The following is an 18,011-nucleotide window of genomic DNA, read 5'->3' as shown; positions in this document are numbered from 1 at the left end:
TCTAGATCCCAAGTTTACTACCCTTTATTGTGAATTAAGATAACGAATCAGATTTCTAATGCTAAAACAACACGAACTTATCCAGAAATCCCAAAAGGGTTGTCGTTGCAAAGCATCTGCAACATTGTCAAAGACACAAGTAGTACTATTCACTTTCAAATGCATCCTGGAGGTTAATGCAAAGCTAGCCCAGGAGACCGAGTGATGAGTCCTGGATCTTCGAGGGAAAAATGTGACTTACTGGCCTCGGGCACTCTCTTATCCTTCTATTTTTCTTTTATTTAAGCTATAGATTTTTCTTTACATTATGTAAGTAGATTCTAGATTTTAGTAAAAGCAAAAAAAAAAATATATATATTATTTTAGTTGTGAAATGAAGATTAAATTGCAATAAAAATTGACAGTATTTGCTACAAAAAGGATGAAAAATCAGCTTTCAAAGTTTATCTAGATTTATCTAAATCAGCTTTTAATTTGATCCACAAAACCCAGCATCTATATAATCAAAGTTTATCTAGATTTCCAAATTAAGAATTTTAGACAAATACTTACAATTAGTAACTGTTTTTTAAAAGTTTCGTAAAATTGTCACATCCTTCAAAATGTCCTCCGCTGTCATATTCATTTTTCGCTCTGCGCTTACGTTCTCAATCATTGCTCTCGCAAATTTTTATAGGCTGAGATGTTTTTTAAAAACGCTTACTAGTTGCACTTGCGCATGCAAATTATGTGATTTGTTATAGGGTGCATATATTTATAAAGTTTTTGGTAAACCGCAGCAACGTGTGGAATTGAAATGAGCTGCTACTAGACCTATCCTGATATGGCAGATATTTTCATTTTCCCAACACACTGCCTCCTTAGCTAACATATCTCCATTGTTGCACTGCATATACTTATGTAAATGCGCAACCAATTGACGCAGAGCGTCACCATGCATTGTTCAACCACTTTATCCTTCTCAAAGCCTCAAATTCTTGCTTCTCTGTCCGGTAATAACTCACCTCCTCCTCCTGGACCTCCTCCTAATGCTAATCCAAGGCCCCCACAGCACGCTTTAACAGCAGCAGCAGCAGCAGCAGAACAAGAACAGATAAGGAAGCTACAGAAACGGAAACGAAAACCGCCCTCAGTTGCTGAAATTGAAAGGGCAATCGGAGCTGGAATGTTCAAGGACAGAGACACCAGCAACAGGTATAGAAAACCCAAGTTTTTGTTTTTCTGGGTGAGGTGGTATAAAACCCAGCACGTATGATGTCGCTTACATTTGATTGTTGGGGCAATAGTGATTATGTTTGTATTTTGTTGTGTGTTTTTGTTTCCATTGTTTAGGAACGCAGAAAAGAACAAGACTCTGTTTGATAGATTTCTGTCGATTACAATCGGAGAAACCGAAGGGTCGGTGGAGAAGAAGCTCCGGGAGTCCGGGGAGTGGATCATCGATCGAACCGAAAAGGCGCCCAAATCTACCGGTATCTTCTATTTCATGTCTGGTGTTAATTTTGTTGTATTTCGCATCTTTCCTTCTTGTTTTTATTTTCAGCTTGTGTGTCATGATATTTGCCTTGTAGTTATGCATTTTGTTAACTTCCAAGAGCATCTTTCAGCCCTTGCTCAAATTTGAGAAAAATTTGAGCGAAAGCTTCGTATGAAGTACTCCAGCAGACAAATTTAGAAGGGTTGATTTTGTGACATTCGAACTTTTCCTTCTTGTTTTGCACTCCCTTGATTTTGTGAAAATTTTGAGTAGAACTCCATCTAATATGAGTTTGAGCCAAGGATCGGAGTAAATTTAGGAGAGTTATACTCAGAATTGGGTTCTGAGTCAATTAAATGAGTAAGGGCTGGAGATGCTCTTATAGATTTATAACAAAGTCCGGGGAGTGGATCATCAATCGAACCGAAAAGGCACCCAAATCTACCGGTATCTTCAATTTCATGTCTGGTGTTGATTTGATTGAATTTTTAATCTTCCCTTCTTGTTTTTATTTTCAGTATGTGTGTCATGATATTTGCGTGGTAGTTATGTATTTTGTTTTCCAAGAGCATCTCCAGCCCTTGCGAAAGCTTTCATATGAAGTACTCCAGTGGACAAATTTAGAAGGGTTGATTGTGTGAAATTCGAATTTTTCCTTCTTGTTTCACAAAATCCCTTGATTTTGTGGAAAAAATGAGTAAAACTTAATCTAACATGAGTTTGAGTCAAGGACTGAAGTAAAATTAGAAGAGTTTTACTCATAATTGGGTTCTGAGATGATTACATGGGTAAGGGCTGGAGATGCTCATATAGATTTATACTCGTAATAAAAGTCCTGTTTGTGGTAGTCTACAAATTGCATAAAAGAAGCAAGAAAAAGACTTGTGTAGTGCAATATAAGACTAATGCTATAGTAGGAGTAGGGACGTCTCCAATCCTTTGTCCAGTCCTTCTATCCCATTTGGACTAGATCAAAAAGGGGTCGAACTTGAGCTTCAATCCTTTCACTAAACTTTCATCAAATCAAGCAAGAACCAAATCCTTCGACAAATTCCATCAGTCTCGTGTTCATAGAATCTGATGATAGTTTAGAAATGGTAGGGGTTGCAAATGGTTTTAGTTCATCAGAATTTTGTTGGAAAAGGTTTTCGGTAGTTGTTGAGCATTTTTTTTTTGTTGGTAAAGATATACCGGAAAATAAAATAGGGTTTGGATTCCTGTATATCAGACCAACGTGTAGCCAAACTTGCACTGAAACCTCATTATACGTACGGTTTTGAGGTGACCTACGAGATGAACTTCGCATTTTCAATACGAGTGGCTGGGTTGAGTACATTCATGCTTAGTATTTACTTGTATCTGATGGATAGGAGATGCAACCAGCAAAATCTACTGTTTGCCTGTTCTCAGTCTGAACTAGTCTCTCAAAACTTTTTACTGACAGAACAAACTGCTAATACTTTTGCTCGTGTTGGTGCTCTCCTAGTTGATTTTCTTGGACAGTGTTTGGAACAATGGAGGAATTGTCTAGACTAACAATGAGGCAGCATTCAAAATAGTGCGGCCCCTGAGGTGCATTTGGAGGAATGGGGTAGAACGAACATAAAGTAAATATACCTTGTAACACATAGAGTGAACATTATGTAATGGATATCATGTAGATAGGAGTCAAATTCTCTGTATGCGGTGACTTGTCTTGCGTTATGAATGTCTCTTTATGATAAGTGGCTGCACAAGTCTGTTGTTCCATTAAGGGTGTTATAGACCGTAAAGGTAGCGACTGTAGTCCCTCATGGAAAGGTATCTGGTCCCAACTAAGATATAGGAGTTTGTCCAACAAAGTTAAACAAGTATAAGTTGTGCCAATTTTGGTGGGTAGCAGAAATTTATTAGTCTAAAGATTGTTGCAATATGTCATGTACAGTTGAAGGAATTCAATTCTTTCTGCACGTCTCCGGTCATAGTACGTATATTAGCTTCCGAGTCCATTTTTGGCGTCTCATTTTGCATAGTTTGGTAATAATGAAGGAAATATGTATCTTATGTCTCTGAGTCTCTCCCAGTCTCTCTCTCTCTCTCTCTCTCTCTCTCTCTCTCTCTCTCTCTCTCACACACACACACACACACACACACACACACATGCCTGGACCCTGGACACTATAAATGGGTAAAATTGTGTATTCATCCATTTTGTTTTGCTTTCTAGTCCATTTTTTTTTCTTGGCTTATAGTTTGGGATGTTCAGAGTTTAGTCATATTATTTGCTGGTCTAATGTCTCTGCAATCTTTAACCTCGCTACCCTCCTATCCTGATTCGTTGGCATATTCCAAGTCCCATTCCTGAAACTCTTTTGTTCTTCTGATATGGCTTAACGTGTCCTTTTGGTATCATTTCACAGGTAAAAACATTCTCATGGCTGTGTTCTTAGGGGTTCTACCACTTTGGATGTTGTCATTTCTTGTAGCTTCCGGGGTTGTAAAGCTGCCATTCAGTACCCCTTTTCTCGATGACCTAATCATGTGAACAATTTCAATTGACGCAAAGAAATGTTTCTGCTCTTGCTTGATTTGTTGTAATAGGTACATTTACTACTCAGTTTGAAGAAAATGATCAGTTGGAACTTAAGTACGAGGAAAATGACCCCTCACATCTGAAAGGCAGTCTATCTATTCATTTGGTATGCTTTCGATTTGTTTTCTGTATTATTTATTCTTAGTCTGCATTAGATTTTCGTCTATGGTTTTCACAAGGTTTCTTGTAGAGGACTGTTTGTCATACAATCTTTGCCAACAATATGCAAGATCCATTTAGAAGAGGTTTTTCTTGGAGGAGTTTATGTTGAAGTACTAGAAAATGATGTAAGAACATTTTTGGTTGTTACCTGTCTACCTGATGATTTTTTATCAAACCAGCTTTTGTTATAAGCTTGGACCAACTATTAACTGCGGGATAACAGAAAACAAGCCCCCATGTTACAGACTTATAGCCTTTGTCATGCATTATCAGAAAGATGTTCGTTAAACGTGTGGCACCCTCATTAAAGTAGATAGCTTCTTATGAAAAATGTTCCAAATTTGTCTCGAATTAAACCTGGATTTATGTTGATGATCCATTTGCTGCACGAGCTCTAATGAGCAAATAGCCTGGCTTTTTCACATTTCAGATTGGGTACCATACAATCTAGTTTAATATGTAAGGTCCTCTATATAAGGGTATTTTTGAATGCCTCAGATTGATTATGTTGGTACCCGTTGATCACCCGCATGACTTGGCCGATTGGTTAGTTGCATTTTATTTGTTTGGGATCTTTGGACTTGATTAGTATGTCAGATTTCCTACATATAGGGGTTAAGGGGGTTCTAGAGTTGTTACCAGAGTTGCACGTCATAGCCTTCTTGTTGTATTCTCTTCTTTCATAGTTGTTCATTGGTCTTCCCGGTGGATGTAGACTTTAAGTCTTAACGACATATATCTTTCGTGTTCTTTGTGTGTTTGCTCTCTTATCTAATTTGTGATTTACCGTTCAGTCTTTGCAAAAATTATGTCGAATTCACGTAAGGTTTTAGTTCTCCCCTATTGGATATGGTGAATTGACTTCCATAGTTCTGTGGTAGGCTCTGCCAGCATATTTTCAAGTGTAGCTAGTTTATTTCAAAGAACTTGTGTATACGCTTGGACTAGACTTGTTTAAAATATAGAAAATGGGTGCCATGAAGTATGAACTGCTAACTTTTTGCCCCATTTCTCGAAAAAAAAAAAAGAAGGAAAAATACTTTTTGCCCCCACATTTTCCCCTGTTTTCCTTTTTTTTTTTTGAAATATATATCATTTTGTTAAAGCATCCGCCTCAAAATTAATTGGCAATGAGAGGAGAGGTTGCTCAGGCTCTTATACTAGTTTCCGAGGTGATAAATAACTGATATGGGACAATTTCCAACACTCCCACGCACATGCGACCCCTGACTCACACGTGGAAAGGTCAACAAATGATCTGGAACACACGGATCACAACGAAACAAAGTGTAACTATGGCACAAACAAAGGGGAAAAGCCTCCAAAAAGTTAGCTTTGATACCATAATAAAAATGGAATGAGAAGAAAACTACAACGGTTTCTCTCTTCATACATAACAAGAACCTCACATTGCTACTGATAGATATACAAACTGTTAGAATACATTGACCCTTCTATACAGCTAGCAAATCCCACGATCCCAGCTAATCAAATCAAATCTAGAACACAAGAAAGGAAGGAAAGTCTAGGAATGATTTGCAGATACCAAGGATTGATTTGGGCTTGATAGGAAGTATCCACAATTGACTAGGCTAGCTAATTGATGCTTGATTGATGCTATAGTCTCTAATACATTCCACGAATTTGAAACTGAAACTAATGTAGTTTATCAGAGAAAAATGAATCCCAAGGGTAGAGTGAGTTAGAATTCGGTCGCTTTTGATCTCATTTTTTTTGACTTGAAAATTCTGGTACTCCAACCTTAATTTAGTGTTATTATATATCCCTCCTTCCCATTGAGGAGCAAACATTTCCCTCTACAAAATTTGAGCGTCATTGTCTGGGCCATTTGTTAATTCTTGTTTTTACTAAGTATAGTTCTAGATAGCCATCCTATTTGACCCCTCATTTTTTATTGTTGTTAGTTGATGGCTTGTTTTGTATGTTAGGGTGGGCGACCAAATCACCGTTTTCAAGGTCAAACCTAGTTTGCCTTCAACATGGTTTTGAATGGGGAATCTTCAGGAACTCATTCAAAATGTCTAGGGTTCAACAATATTTGTCTGAATTTCATGTTGATCATCATGATGTGGAGAAATTAATGAAAGATAAGGTATTTACTCTTAGGTAAGAAGATTATATTGATCGAATAATCTGAAGCCGTTGGCTTGGTGATCTTAGCCTGAGACTTAGGCGTTTGTTCTCTCCTATGGTCTCAAGTTCGATCTTTCTTGTCAATAACTTTTGGAGCCACTTCACCACACGCTAACGCGTGTGAAATGGTTATGAGAGGGATTGTAGGGATTAGCTCCAGGTGCGCACAAGCTGACTCGAGACAGCCTGCATTACCAAAAGGAAAAAAAGAAAAGAAAAGAAAAGATTATTGAAATGGAAAGGCTTTATTGAAGGATAATTGTTAGTTCATATTCTCTATTAGTAGTTACGAGTAATTTCTTTTAATAATGATGATCTACACTACCTAACGACCAAGAAGGAAAATTTTCAAAAAGAGCTCTGAGAGCTCCGAATGTGGAATCCACATTGGTCATTGATCATACAATTCGTCAATTACTACATGTGTCTCATTTATATCCGACTTTAAGGCTAAGATCCACTAAGGGTTTTTTGGGTTTTTTCTTTTTCTTTTTTTCCCTATTCAATTTTTTTTCACGCTTGTTAGTTTTGTGCCTAATTTTTGTTAAGTATTAGTTCGTCTCATCAAGATGAATTGTATTCCCTATTATTCAATAAGGTAATAACAATTCAAATTTGAAACATGTAGAATTAAAAAACATTAAAATGTGAAAAGTCAAAACAAAATGCCTTCGAATATCATTGATTCTTTTAGGACCAAATCATGCGGCATTATAAATTCGAAAGGTTATCTGCCTGTCCCAATGTCTTCTATAAAAAAAAAAAATTCAAGTAAAAATATAAATGTTTAGAAAAATATACTTAATTCTGTGGGTTCAAATCAGATTGCATTTGAAATCTATGATGATATGGCAACTCTTCTATTAGGATTCTCTTCAGCCATATCAATATTCCCTACTATTTTCTACACAAGTTCTATTGTCGTTTAAAATATTTATCAAAACAAAGTATTTTTCGTGAATAATTTCTAATATTTTTTGCACCAATTTAAAGAATTAATTGAGATCTTTAATTTGATGCAAAAAATTATGCATGGAAATACTTATATTTTGATCCAAAAACTGCATGTTTTTTTCGCAAGCAACACTTAAAAATAGACGGAGAGAGTATGATTTATAGAACTCCATCTAGCCGTTCCATGATTTCCAGAAACACAACAAATCGCCTACAAATATTAAGTTCTTTAGTTAACACAGAGAGAACTTTTCTCCAATTTTATGTTGTACACACACTTTTATGTGATGACCAAAAGCCGAATCTTGTTTCTTTAATGGTTGAAAATTATAATTGCGTATATATAAATTATACTTAATTCATTTACAGGAGTAACAGGATCACTAACAAAAAATATATGCCCAAATTTTTTGCATTGGTGCTAGCTAGAAGAATGTTTCGACGTACTAAAAGGTGAGTTAGTAGAATTCTTAAATGTAGCTATAGTCCGTTATCATATTAGATTGTCATTTATGAGTGGGATTTTAGATTTTATTTTTATGTCCGTGAAAATGTTAGTATTTTTTTTTGTAACGGAGGAACAACCCTACCGCCAAGCCACTATATAGATTCGATTGCGCAACCCAAATCTCCGGGGGAGCTAGCGCGGCCACACTAGTCCTGGGCCCCCCACTTACCGCAAGGTACTTACCCAATGGGAAATCGAACCCTAAATCTTGAGAAGTACTCCCAATTCAAGACATTTGTCCGAACCGCTGGAGCAACCCCTGGGTGTGAGAAAAATAAAAAATAAAAAAAGTTTATGCTAGACTTCTACCTGTCAATTAGAGCTATTTATTTGCCGAGCAAAAAAAATATTAGACTTATTTATTTACTGCGATTGATTTCTTGGTGCAAGTAGTCCTTCATTCCATAAAGGCATACAAGTATCGGACAATTAAAGGAGTGATATATAAAAATATTCTAGGAATATTTAAATATTCATCCTCTTTTTTCATGCTATGTAAAAATTCATCCCCCCTTTTTTTATGCTTATGTTTTCATCCTTACAATATGTAAATTACCTTTATTACCCTTTATTCTATTTTATATACATATATTAAATATACATACATTTACACATTTAGGGGGGGGGGGGGGGGGGGGGGGGGTTATGGAAACTGTTCCTAAATTTATGGGAAACATATGGGTTGAATATGGAAGCACCTATGAAATTAGGTGAGATATAGAAGGGGAAGAGATAAGGATTTTCAAAATTTCAAATTTCCAACAAAAAAAATCCCACTGATTGCTTGTTCCATTTATATTCCACAAAGCAGATAGCCAAAGCCCTGTTCATCATGAATCGTTCCGGTGATTCCACCGTGCAACATGTATCGAATACGTACAGGAACATTTCAGCATTATCAATCATTGCAGAATATTGTTAATCACGTTACCTACAAGTTTTGGTGGTATATTAACCATGAAACGTTGGCCAATACATGGTCCTGAGCCAAACATATTTCATAATCAGTTGCTCATATCTCAAATGCCCACAATCAAATTAATACATTCTGAATGCCAATCAAAATAGTAGTAAAACAACTACACAAAACCACCTGCACATATTATATTACTAGTGCATGCCCGTGCCTGAAGGCACGGCTTGAAATCGGTATTCAATTCATATCCAATTATGAAGGCCAAGGCCCCATTCACAAAATTCTAACTACGCAAAAAATAGAAAACAATAGCTCAAGTATATCTATCAATTAAACTTACAAACTAACAAATTAATAGTTGTAGCACCCGTACCTGAAGACATTTATCACCAGCCATTTAAACTATGGATCACAACTGGCAAAACTCAACTGTAATCACAAAATTCACTTTACGTGCTTAAAAAAATCATCAAGCTTTAGAGTGTAAGAATAAAAAATCAGTAAGTAAACTTAATGATGATATAGCAACATCTAGTTTTTATTCATCAAGTTCTCTAAAATCAAGAAGAAAAGACAAAATATAATCAGCCCTTCAATTGAATATAAAAATGTAATTCCGCTTTTACTAAATCATTGATAACAAAGTTGTAGACTTTCCAAGCTTCAAACTCCAACCAACTCAATATCAGTTATTAATTAGCAAATATATATGGTGCTTCAGTTCATATTTCATTTCAATCATCTAGCAAGAAATTTTAATGTCATACAACTTGTCAAAAAAAGAAGTAAACAACTGCAAACCATGACATAATGATTTTTACGTGGTTCTCCCTAAATAGAGACAGCAGTTCGATTCAAAATCATCCACTATAAAAATATAATTGATCTCGTCTATTCGTCCGAACACTATTGTAGTACTATCATTTCTTTTGTATATGTACTTGTGAATATACTTAACACATCTCATTCCAGTAAAAACTTTCACATTGATTTGGGGATTGAATAGTCTAGCAAGATATGCATTGTAAGGGACCACATCCTTGTTATCAACTGTTTGACCTCTCACAAAGTACACCTAAAGAGTATAATGCTATTTAACCTTTATACAAAAAAAAAAAAAAACAACAACAACGAAAGAATGCAAATAAAAATTGAGTAAGTTGCTCTTACAGTTTTCTTGAAGTCTCCGTTGAGCTGCATAAGAAAATAATGAATTCAATGAAAGACATATGAAACAAATACTAGTTTGATAACCTGTGACCAAGGAATAAAAGGAAACGGATCAACTCACATGGTCATATATGGTTAGATTTTGCTTAATTAAATGTCTGATGGAGTTAATTAAATGAGTCTAAGAGAAACAGTGGAGAAGAAAATGCAAATGATTGATCTGGAAAGAAAACTTACATACGCACCCCAATTTGAACCGAGCGTAAATAATTGATCTGGAAAGAAAAATTCCCACACTGTAACGAACTGGAAAAAAAACTGCAAAACTGGAGAGAGAGAGAGAGAGAGAGAGAGAGAGAGAGAGAGAGAGAGAGAGAGAGAGAGAGAGAGAGAGAGAGAGAGAGAGAGAGAACCGTGGATGGAGAACCAAAAAAAAAGAGAACAAAAGATCCATACCTGTGGAGAGAGAACTGAAAAAAGAACTGGAAGGAAAACGATTAGGGAGAAAGAGAGAGAAATTCATTCGCCCAAAATTCATTACCTAGAACAGAAAATGAGAATCAACGTCAATTGTATTTTCCATTATAGCACGGCAATTAATTTCTATTACCCGATCAACGGCAATTAATTTTTTCTTACCCGATTTGTAGCATGTCATTATAGCATGTCTTGATAATCCCCAATCAACGGCTAAATTCTTCCCGTATAAAACAGAGAAATTATATATGTTCACCCAGTCAAGTCTAAATAGTCCATAAATGAATATAAATCTTCCCCCTGTTATTTAGGCACATTTAATATAGTAGTAAGCATCATTTCCAAACATGCCTCTAACCTTACTATCCGTAGATCTCAGTCGTCGAAAAAATATATACCGATGCTAGGGTCCAAAATATACGGATTTGAAAACCACTCTCTCATATTATATAGATTTAGGAAATTTAGAAATTTAGAGATTTGATTAGGATAACTCCTAATAGGATTCAAATTTCCGAAATATTAGTCACAAATTATCATGATTGATTAGGGTAACTCCTAATAGGATTCAAATTTTGGTAATATTAGATTACCATGATTGATTAGCCTATCAAAAAAAAAAAAAAAAGATTACCATGATTGATTAGGATATTTCAATTCAAATGAGCTCCTTTTGTGGTCTTGAGGTTTCCAATATTTACCAAATTGCCATGTTGTAGAAAGAAGGATGAAGCTGAAGATGAATCTGAACCGTCGGATTTGTTTGTATGGATAGATAAATTTTGGACAGGAATAAATCTGAATCATTGAGAAAGAATATTCTGTAAGATACCCGTTCTGTTTTATAATATAGATACCAATTGAAAAGTATCCACCCAAAAGTTAATAGACACTCCAATTAGGTACATGTAAAATATGAAAATAACATCTAGACTTCCCCGATACGCTGTCTCACGTATTTCTCCCTTATTTTCATCTCGATGTTTCCTCGAGCAAGGATGTTTTGCCTTAACCCCTCGTGCTACACTCTCTGATCTTGTGCGTCTATTGAAGGGCCCTTCCACGTCAAGATTTTCTTGTATTCTTGTACCTTTACTACTTCTCTAAACTATCTTCGAAGGAGGCGTATCCTCAACTGTTGCATCATCTAGAGCCACTTTTCTTTGTTTCAACCTAGCTCCATTTTTCACATCACGAGGCGTAACTCCTGCAATAATGGTCAATAAACCATTATGTCAGAAGAAGCATGGAATATTCCGTGATTGTTCACGACCGTTTCATGACCTCTCAATACTGGATAATTTATGAAACATGAATAATTTACCATCAAAACTAGTATTGGCTATTGTTTCATGTTCAGTTGACAAAATTTTGCACGCTTTGAATAAGTTAAATTGTTCATGGAAGTATTCGGTTCATGTATAACGGTCGAATCAGAACCGTTCTTGCTGAAAATGCATTTGGCCATCAGCTCTGTGGCTTAAATTTGTAATGTTAGATTGATCCCCAAAAAGGAATAGGTATTGGCCAATCTGACATGATAAAGTAATCATGTTTTAAAGAGTATTTTTCTTTAAACATTGACCAACTTTCATGTAAACTAGTATTGGCAATCGTAACATGACCAATTAACCAGCAATTTGCATCACTTGACAATGACCAATTGACCAACAAAACTTTGCAAGCAACATAGATTATTTTTCCTTCAAACCCACCATTGGCCAATATAACATGACAAATTGACCACATTTTTCCATGTACTGATCATGCTAAATTGCTCACTTTTTTTATTTTCCTTGATATTATTTCATGAAACATGGTTACAATACCATCAAAACATGTATTTTCATCGTTTCATGGTTATATTATCACCATGATTTCAGTTTCATGGACGTTTCTAATCTAGGGAAACCAATTTACTTAACATGACATACTCCCACAATATTATCATTCAAATCATGGAATATAACCCGCACAATTGAGGAATCGACCTCATTAGGGAAACTTGACATATCTACATCATAACGTGCTTCCAGACAATAAACCATTAACCATAAAACTCAAAATCATGATGGTAATTTAATCGGCAGAATACCGAACTGAATCACAACAAAATTAGTAGAATGGGCACAAACAGATCAGTATTATACGCAAACCCTAGATCCAACAGGCAAAACCTAACAATGGATTCGAATAATGAAAGGGTGTTTAACGGATAGACTTACGAATTCTGGCCATGTCGGTTTCATCCCTTTCTTCTTCGCCGGCGACTTCAACCACATACAACTCGATTGATTTTTGTCGTCGTGAAGTTTTCAGCAAAAAATCCCATTCTGAAAGGACGAGGGAATGCATTTGCTGTGGTGCAATGCCAGTATTTGAAAGAATGGAGGACGAACGAGATTGGGTTTCCGATTGGTTTGGGTTTATACCGACTACGGTTTCTCGAAAAATTGAGCTCCAAAATCAAATGGATGGGTTTTGTTTAAGATGGATATGGTCAATTAATATCATCAACGAGAATCTCGGGATGTGCACGCGAGAATTTTGCAGATTTGGTAGGCGGACGAAACGGGATTATCGCGGGATGAAACGGGTTAACGTGAGGGTGAAAGGTATTATGGTTTCATCCCCAATTTGGACTATATATATGATAAGCACCCGATAATGCGATATAGAGTGCGCTAGTTATCTAATTTTAGTTAATTTTATCGTTAATTTAGTTGTTTTTAATTACTTTTTCACGTAAGATATGTTTTTAATGTTTTCAAGTGAATCGTGTGAATAAGGCATGTTTTGACGTCATGGATGGTCCAAATGCGTCCAGTGCCCGAGGAACCAATGAAGACCCTATCGGCCCCTGAAAATCTAAGTATGAAAAAATGACTTTTTGAAAAACTATCGATTTTCAAGATAAAAAATGGCGGTAATTAATCCTTGGATTTTTCTAAGAGCAACTTCAAATTTGCAAGGTTTTATTCAAAGAGCAAGTCATGTTTTGAGCCCTTTCTTCTATAGAAAATCGTGTTGTTTTCTATTTTACACTAAAAGCTGGGGGTCAACATTTTGATTGGATTGAAATCTCAAAATTCTGGTATTGCCATTGTTTTCAAATGGGGGTACTTCTTTATTTTCATTAAATAAATTAAACTAAAGAAAAGGTAAAAGAATGGTTTAAAATGCAATCTTTACTTAAGTTTAGATAATGAAAATAAGATGCTGTGGAAGCTGCTAGGAGCTATGAAGCTGAAGTGCTGGAGATAAGAGCTCGGCATCGGTAGAAGAGATTAAGTTCAATCGGTAGCGAGCTCATTACACCAGCTTCTAACTGCTTCGGCATCGATGGGAACTTCTAAGTTCAATCGGTACCGAGGCCCCTTCAGGCACAACAACTTAAGGCCGTCGCCATCGGTACCAAGGGTCTTAGAGAAGGATTTTTGGATCTCCTAGAGAATATTCCGTGCGCAAAACAGGGGCGGTATAAATACCCCGTTATGTCATTATTGCACGATTTGGACAAAAATGTACCCATTTTTAGATCTAGAATTAGATTTGTTTGCTTTTTGAATTGTTCTTGATCGTTCTTCATTTCCAGCACTTTAAATTAAATTTTCTGCCTTAGTTAATTAGTTTTTGCTATTGTAGTATTCATTAAAGTTGTAACTGCTACTCCGATCTATCGTTTAATCTAATTTTCTTCTAGCGTTGTTATTTCAAGTATGCTTAGTAGATTTTTGCTTGCTCTTATCCTCATAGATATGTGTGAGTAGTTTTTCAAGATTAGGTCATGGAGTGATTAGCACCTCATGGCTCGAGTAAAATTGCATTTTTCACCATAAAGTTTGAATCTTTGGTTCAAAAATTGATGTGAGGTTCGGGTTTGTTTGTCAAATTGCTAAGGTGTTAACCTCCTTGATCATGTGTAGGTAAGAGCATCGCCTACTTACCACACATGATGCTTGGAGCTCTGTCGCATGAGGCGTTTGCTAAATAAATTCTAGAGCTAGCTTGATAATCGAACCATTCTATCTTCCGGGTTAAGAACCTTAGTTGAGTATCTTAAACCACGTATTTGGGTGAGAAATGTAATTGGACTTGAGTCGTGGGTGTTAATTATTCCTAGACCTAACCTGCGTTTTATCTAGTTTATTCACTTTTAATTTAGCCTTTTTACTTTCCACCGCATACATAAAACAAAGTTGGCTGTCTAAAAGCCGAAAGCCCTTGCTTACATCTACAAATCCAACCAAGCCGTATTAATTTTTTCCTTGGGGACGATCCCGGTGTTCCGGATTATTATGCTTCAATTGGACGCTTATACCCTACGCTTGGAGTAATCTTATTTGATATATCGACGAATGAAGCAATATATAATAATAATAATAATAATAATAATAATAATAATAATAATAACAACAAAAGGGCATTAATGGGATAAAAACTAGTACGAGGACGAATTCATAATTAGCTCAAAATGGGAGGACGAAATCATAATTTTGGAAGGCTTCTAGGACAAATAATTAAGCCTCCCAATATTCTATTCAATTTCAAATCTTGCTTTTCTATTTTTTTTTTGTCAATCAATAGAAGAGATCATTTACAGTATATATGAAGTACAAAATATAAATCTAGAACACTATATTAATTATGAGAGTCAACGAGACAACCAAATCCAATAACTCAACTACAAGAGATAAACCCATTATTGCTCTGTTCAGTTGTCGAGAATATCGTGTGGGAAATTGGTTCTCAGAAAAAGTGAGGTGGGGTAAAGTAAAGGAAAATGATATTTATTTTCCTTTTTGTGTTCTGTGGATAAAAAATATTGCAGGAAAACAAGAATTCCTTCCTTTTAACAAAACCTATTTTGCAAAAAAGTGTTTTTCAGTGGAAAAGTTGAAGTTGTGGGTCCTACATTTTTCTTAGTAACTGAACATATAGAAAATTAAAGAAAAGTTGATTTTTCCGTCTTTTCACATCCTTTTTGTGCATCTAAAGGAAAGTTGATTTTTCTGTCTTTTCACATCCTTTCTGTGCAACTAAACGGGGCTTATAAGGTGGAAACAACGAAATAAAGGAAAAACCCTCTAAGATACTGTTCAGTTGTCAGGAAAGTACAAAAAATGATGGAAAGATTCGAATTACTGACCTTCTAATAAAAGATGCAAGAATTATGTCCAATAGAGCTAGGCCAGTTGCTTTTCCATTTAGAACCTGATATACATTTTTGCAAACTAAACCCAATGAGTTCCATACCAACTTGAGTACGCGAATGTTTTTGTTCCCAACAATATCCAAAATATAACCTATTTAAAAAATAAAAAACCCACATGTCATCAATGATGTCATGACCTTTAAAGATTCTAACCTTCTCCATCATATATACTGTAAACAGAAAAGAAAAAGATGCCTCTTGTGTCACCTTAAAAATGACCTTTTTTTTTTAGTTTAGTGGCCACCTGTGAGATCCAACCTGTAAAAGACACAAAACCGTGTCACATTCGCTCATTTCATTAACAAGGTACTGGCATTTTGTCCGTTTGATACAGGTACGGAAAAAAAAAACATCAATGATAACTTCATGAAGAAGAGAGAGTTTCGTTTTATTTTAAGTAACTATATTTTTATAGTATATAGTATAGATTTCTCTGAAATTAAGTAGTACATGATTTATTACAATTGGCACAAACCTTCTCACCGAGAAATTAAGGGTTGGCTTGGCTTGTTTAAAAAGTTACTCTTCCCATCAGTGGACTCAGGGTTACTATTGTCCCGTTCATTCGAGTCTTGTCCCGATCTGAACCAGACGCAATGCAAGCAATAACCCTACAAAAATTCAAGTCGATTGAGTATCGATAGCTTAGTGATCAAATCAAATGAATTTATTGTGTATTTATAAAACTGTATATGCTGCTACGTGTATTGTATTGTGAGAAATATTAATAATTGAGCACTTAATACTACATTTTCTAATTTAAAAAATTATACATATTTTGTTGTAGACTAATTTTGCGAGACAAAAGAGAGTAGTTTTTTTTTTTTTAGTGTTTCTTAACATAGTTTTTCATTTAGTTGTCATCTCTCTCATGTATAGAATCAAAACACTATGTAAATATAACTCAAAAGATTTAGGAAACTTTAAAAAAAAAAATTGACTGCAGCTATCCCTTTTTCCGTTTACATTTTTTTTTCTGAACAGTATCTTTGCAATGTGTAAAGAAAAATATTTACAGAGAATTACATATAAAGCCACAATGTTAGATCCATAGCATATATTTAAAAAAAGGGAAATTTATAGAAATAGTCCTTCTAGTTTCACCCGAGTCTCATTTTCGTCCTTCAAGTATCAATTACAACTCTTTTGACCTTCAAGTTTGGTTTTTGTACCAAATTGGTCCAATTGATATCTTTTGTTAGCCAAATTGGATGGAAAAAATCAGATTGATGGCAGTTTGGACGTTGCAGTTTGTACCAAGTTGGTCCAATTGATAACGTTTGCCCTCAATCTGATTTTTTTCATCCAGTTTGGTTGAATGATGTTATCAATTGGACCAACTTGGTACGAAAAACAAACTTGAAGGTCAAAAGAGTTGCAATTGATATTTGGAGGACGAAAATGAGACTCGGGTGAAATTAGGAGGACCATTTCTATAAATTTCCCTTAAAAAAAAAAAAATTACCTCAAGCGGTTTGCCCAGTGGTCTAAGTCCCGAGACTTAAGGGTTTGCTCCTTCATAACCAAAATGCTAAAAGCACCGACCATATGGAAACCGACGGTGCACAGACTGGCACGTGGGGACCACTTCGGGTCCCACACGTATAATCCAAGCCGTTCAATAATTCTAGAATAATTTTTTGAGTGCCCTTGTGAAAAATTAGCTCAACCGGATAAGTGTAGATGCTTAATCCAATCGTCCAATTTTTCATTCAGGAAGATTGGATTAAGTACTTACACTTATCTATCCGGTGCCTAATCCAATCTTCCAATTTTTCTTTCAAAATCTGAATGAAAAATTGGAAGATTGGATTAAGAACCTACACTTATCCGGTTGAGCTTATTTTATTCAGTGCTTAATCCAATCTTCCAATTTATCATTCAGATTAAATAAGCGCTTAATCCAATCTTCCAATTTATCATTCAGATTAAATAAGCTCAACCGGATAAGTGTAGGTACTTAATCCCATCTTCCAAATTTTTCATTTAGATATCTGAATGAAAAATTGGAAGATGGGATTAAGTACCTACACTTATATATCTGAATGAAAAATTGGAAGATTGGATTAAATACCTACACTTATCCGGTTGAGCTTATTTTTTGTGGAGCCATCCAAATTTATTTCAAAATTATTGAACGATTCAGATTATCCATACAGAATCCGAAGTGGGCCTTGCGTGCCAGTCTGTGCACCGTCGATTCCCATAGTAGGGTTCCCCTCATAAGGTCTCCGTGCTATCACATTCTTTGGCATCGGTCCATACATAGCACTTGCTCCAACTTCAAATGTAGCCCCTGCTAGTAATATCTCAAATTTGTTGAGGTATGCGTTAGCCATCCCGAACCCTCGGTTATAAAAAAATACTCAGAAAATTAAATACTCATACGACACACAGAACCGAACT

At 35.5% G+C, this 18,011-nt stretch overlaps 1 protein-coding gene across 1 annotated transcript; it reads left to right on the top strand.

Annotated features, from left to right (window-relative positions):
• The first annotated feature begins 764 nt into the window (after nt 1–764).
• LOC131301868 (probable NAD(P)H dehydrogenase subunit CRR3, chloroplastic) lies at nt 765–4,169 on the top strand. The gene is made up of 3 exons (XM_058328352.1): nt 765–1,194; nt 1,333–1,472; nt 3,877–4,169. The coding sequence occupies exons 1-3, from the start codon at nt 905–907 to the stop codon at nt 3,999–4,001; spliced, it is 555 nt and encodes a 184-aa protein (XP_058184335.1). The 5' UTR covers nt 765–904; the 3' UTR covers nt 4,002–4,169.
• Nucleotides 4,170–18,011: the final 13,842 nt, after the last annotated feature.

This window comes from Rhododendron vialii, chromosome 9a (assembly GCF_030253575.1).
Source record: "Rhododendron vialii isolate Sample 1 chromosome 9a, ASM3025357v1".
In the NCBI taxonomy this organism is placed as follows: Eukaryota; Viridiplantae; Streptophyta; class Magnoliopsida; order Ericales; family Ericaceae; genus Rhododendron; species Rhododendron vialii.
This window is presented reverse-complemented; position numbering and strand designations above follow the sequence as displayed.

Bases quoted from the DNA above. Each gene is read 5' to 3' on its own strand.
- LOC131301868 (XM_058328352.1), top strand. From the start codon at position 905: ATGCGCAACCAATTGACGCAGAGCGTCACCATGCATTGTTCAACCACT. The intron at 1,195-1,332 runs GTATAGAAAACC...TCCATTGTTTAG, and splicing joins GACAGAGACACCAGCAACAG to GAACGCAGAAAAGAACAAGA. The intron at 1,473-3,876 runs GTATCTTCTATT...ATCATTTCACAG, and splicing joins AAAGGCGCCCAAATCTACCG to GTAAAAACATTCTCATGGCT.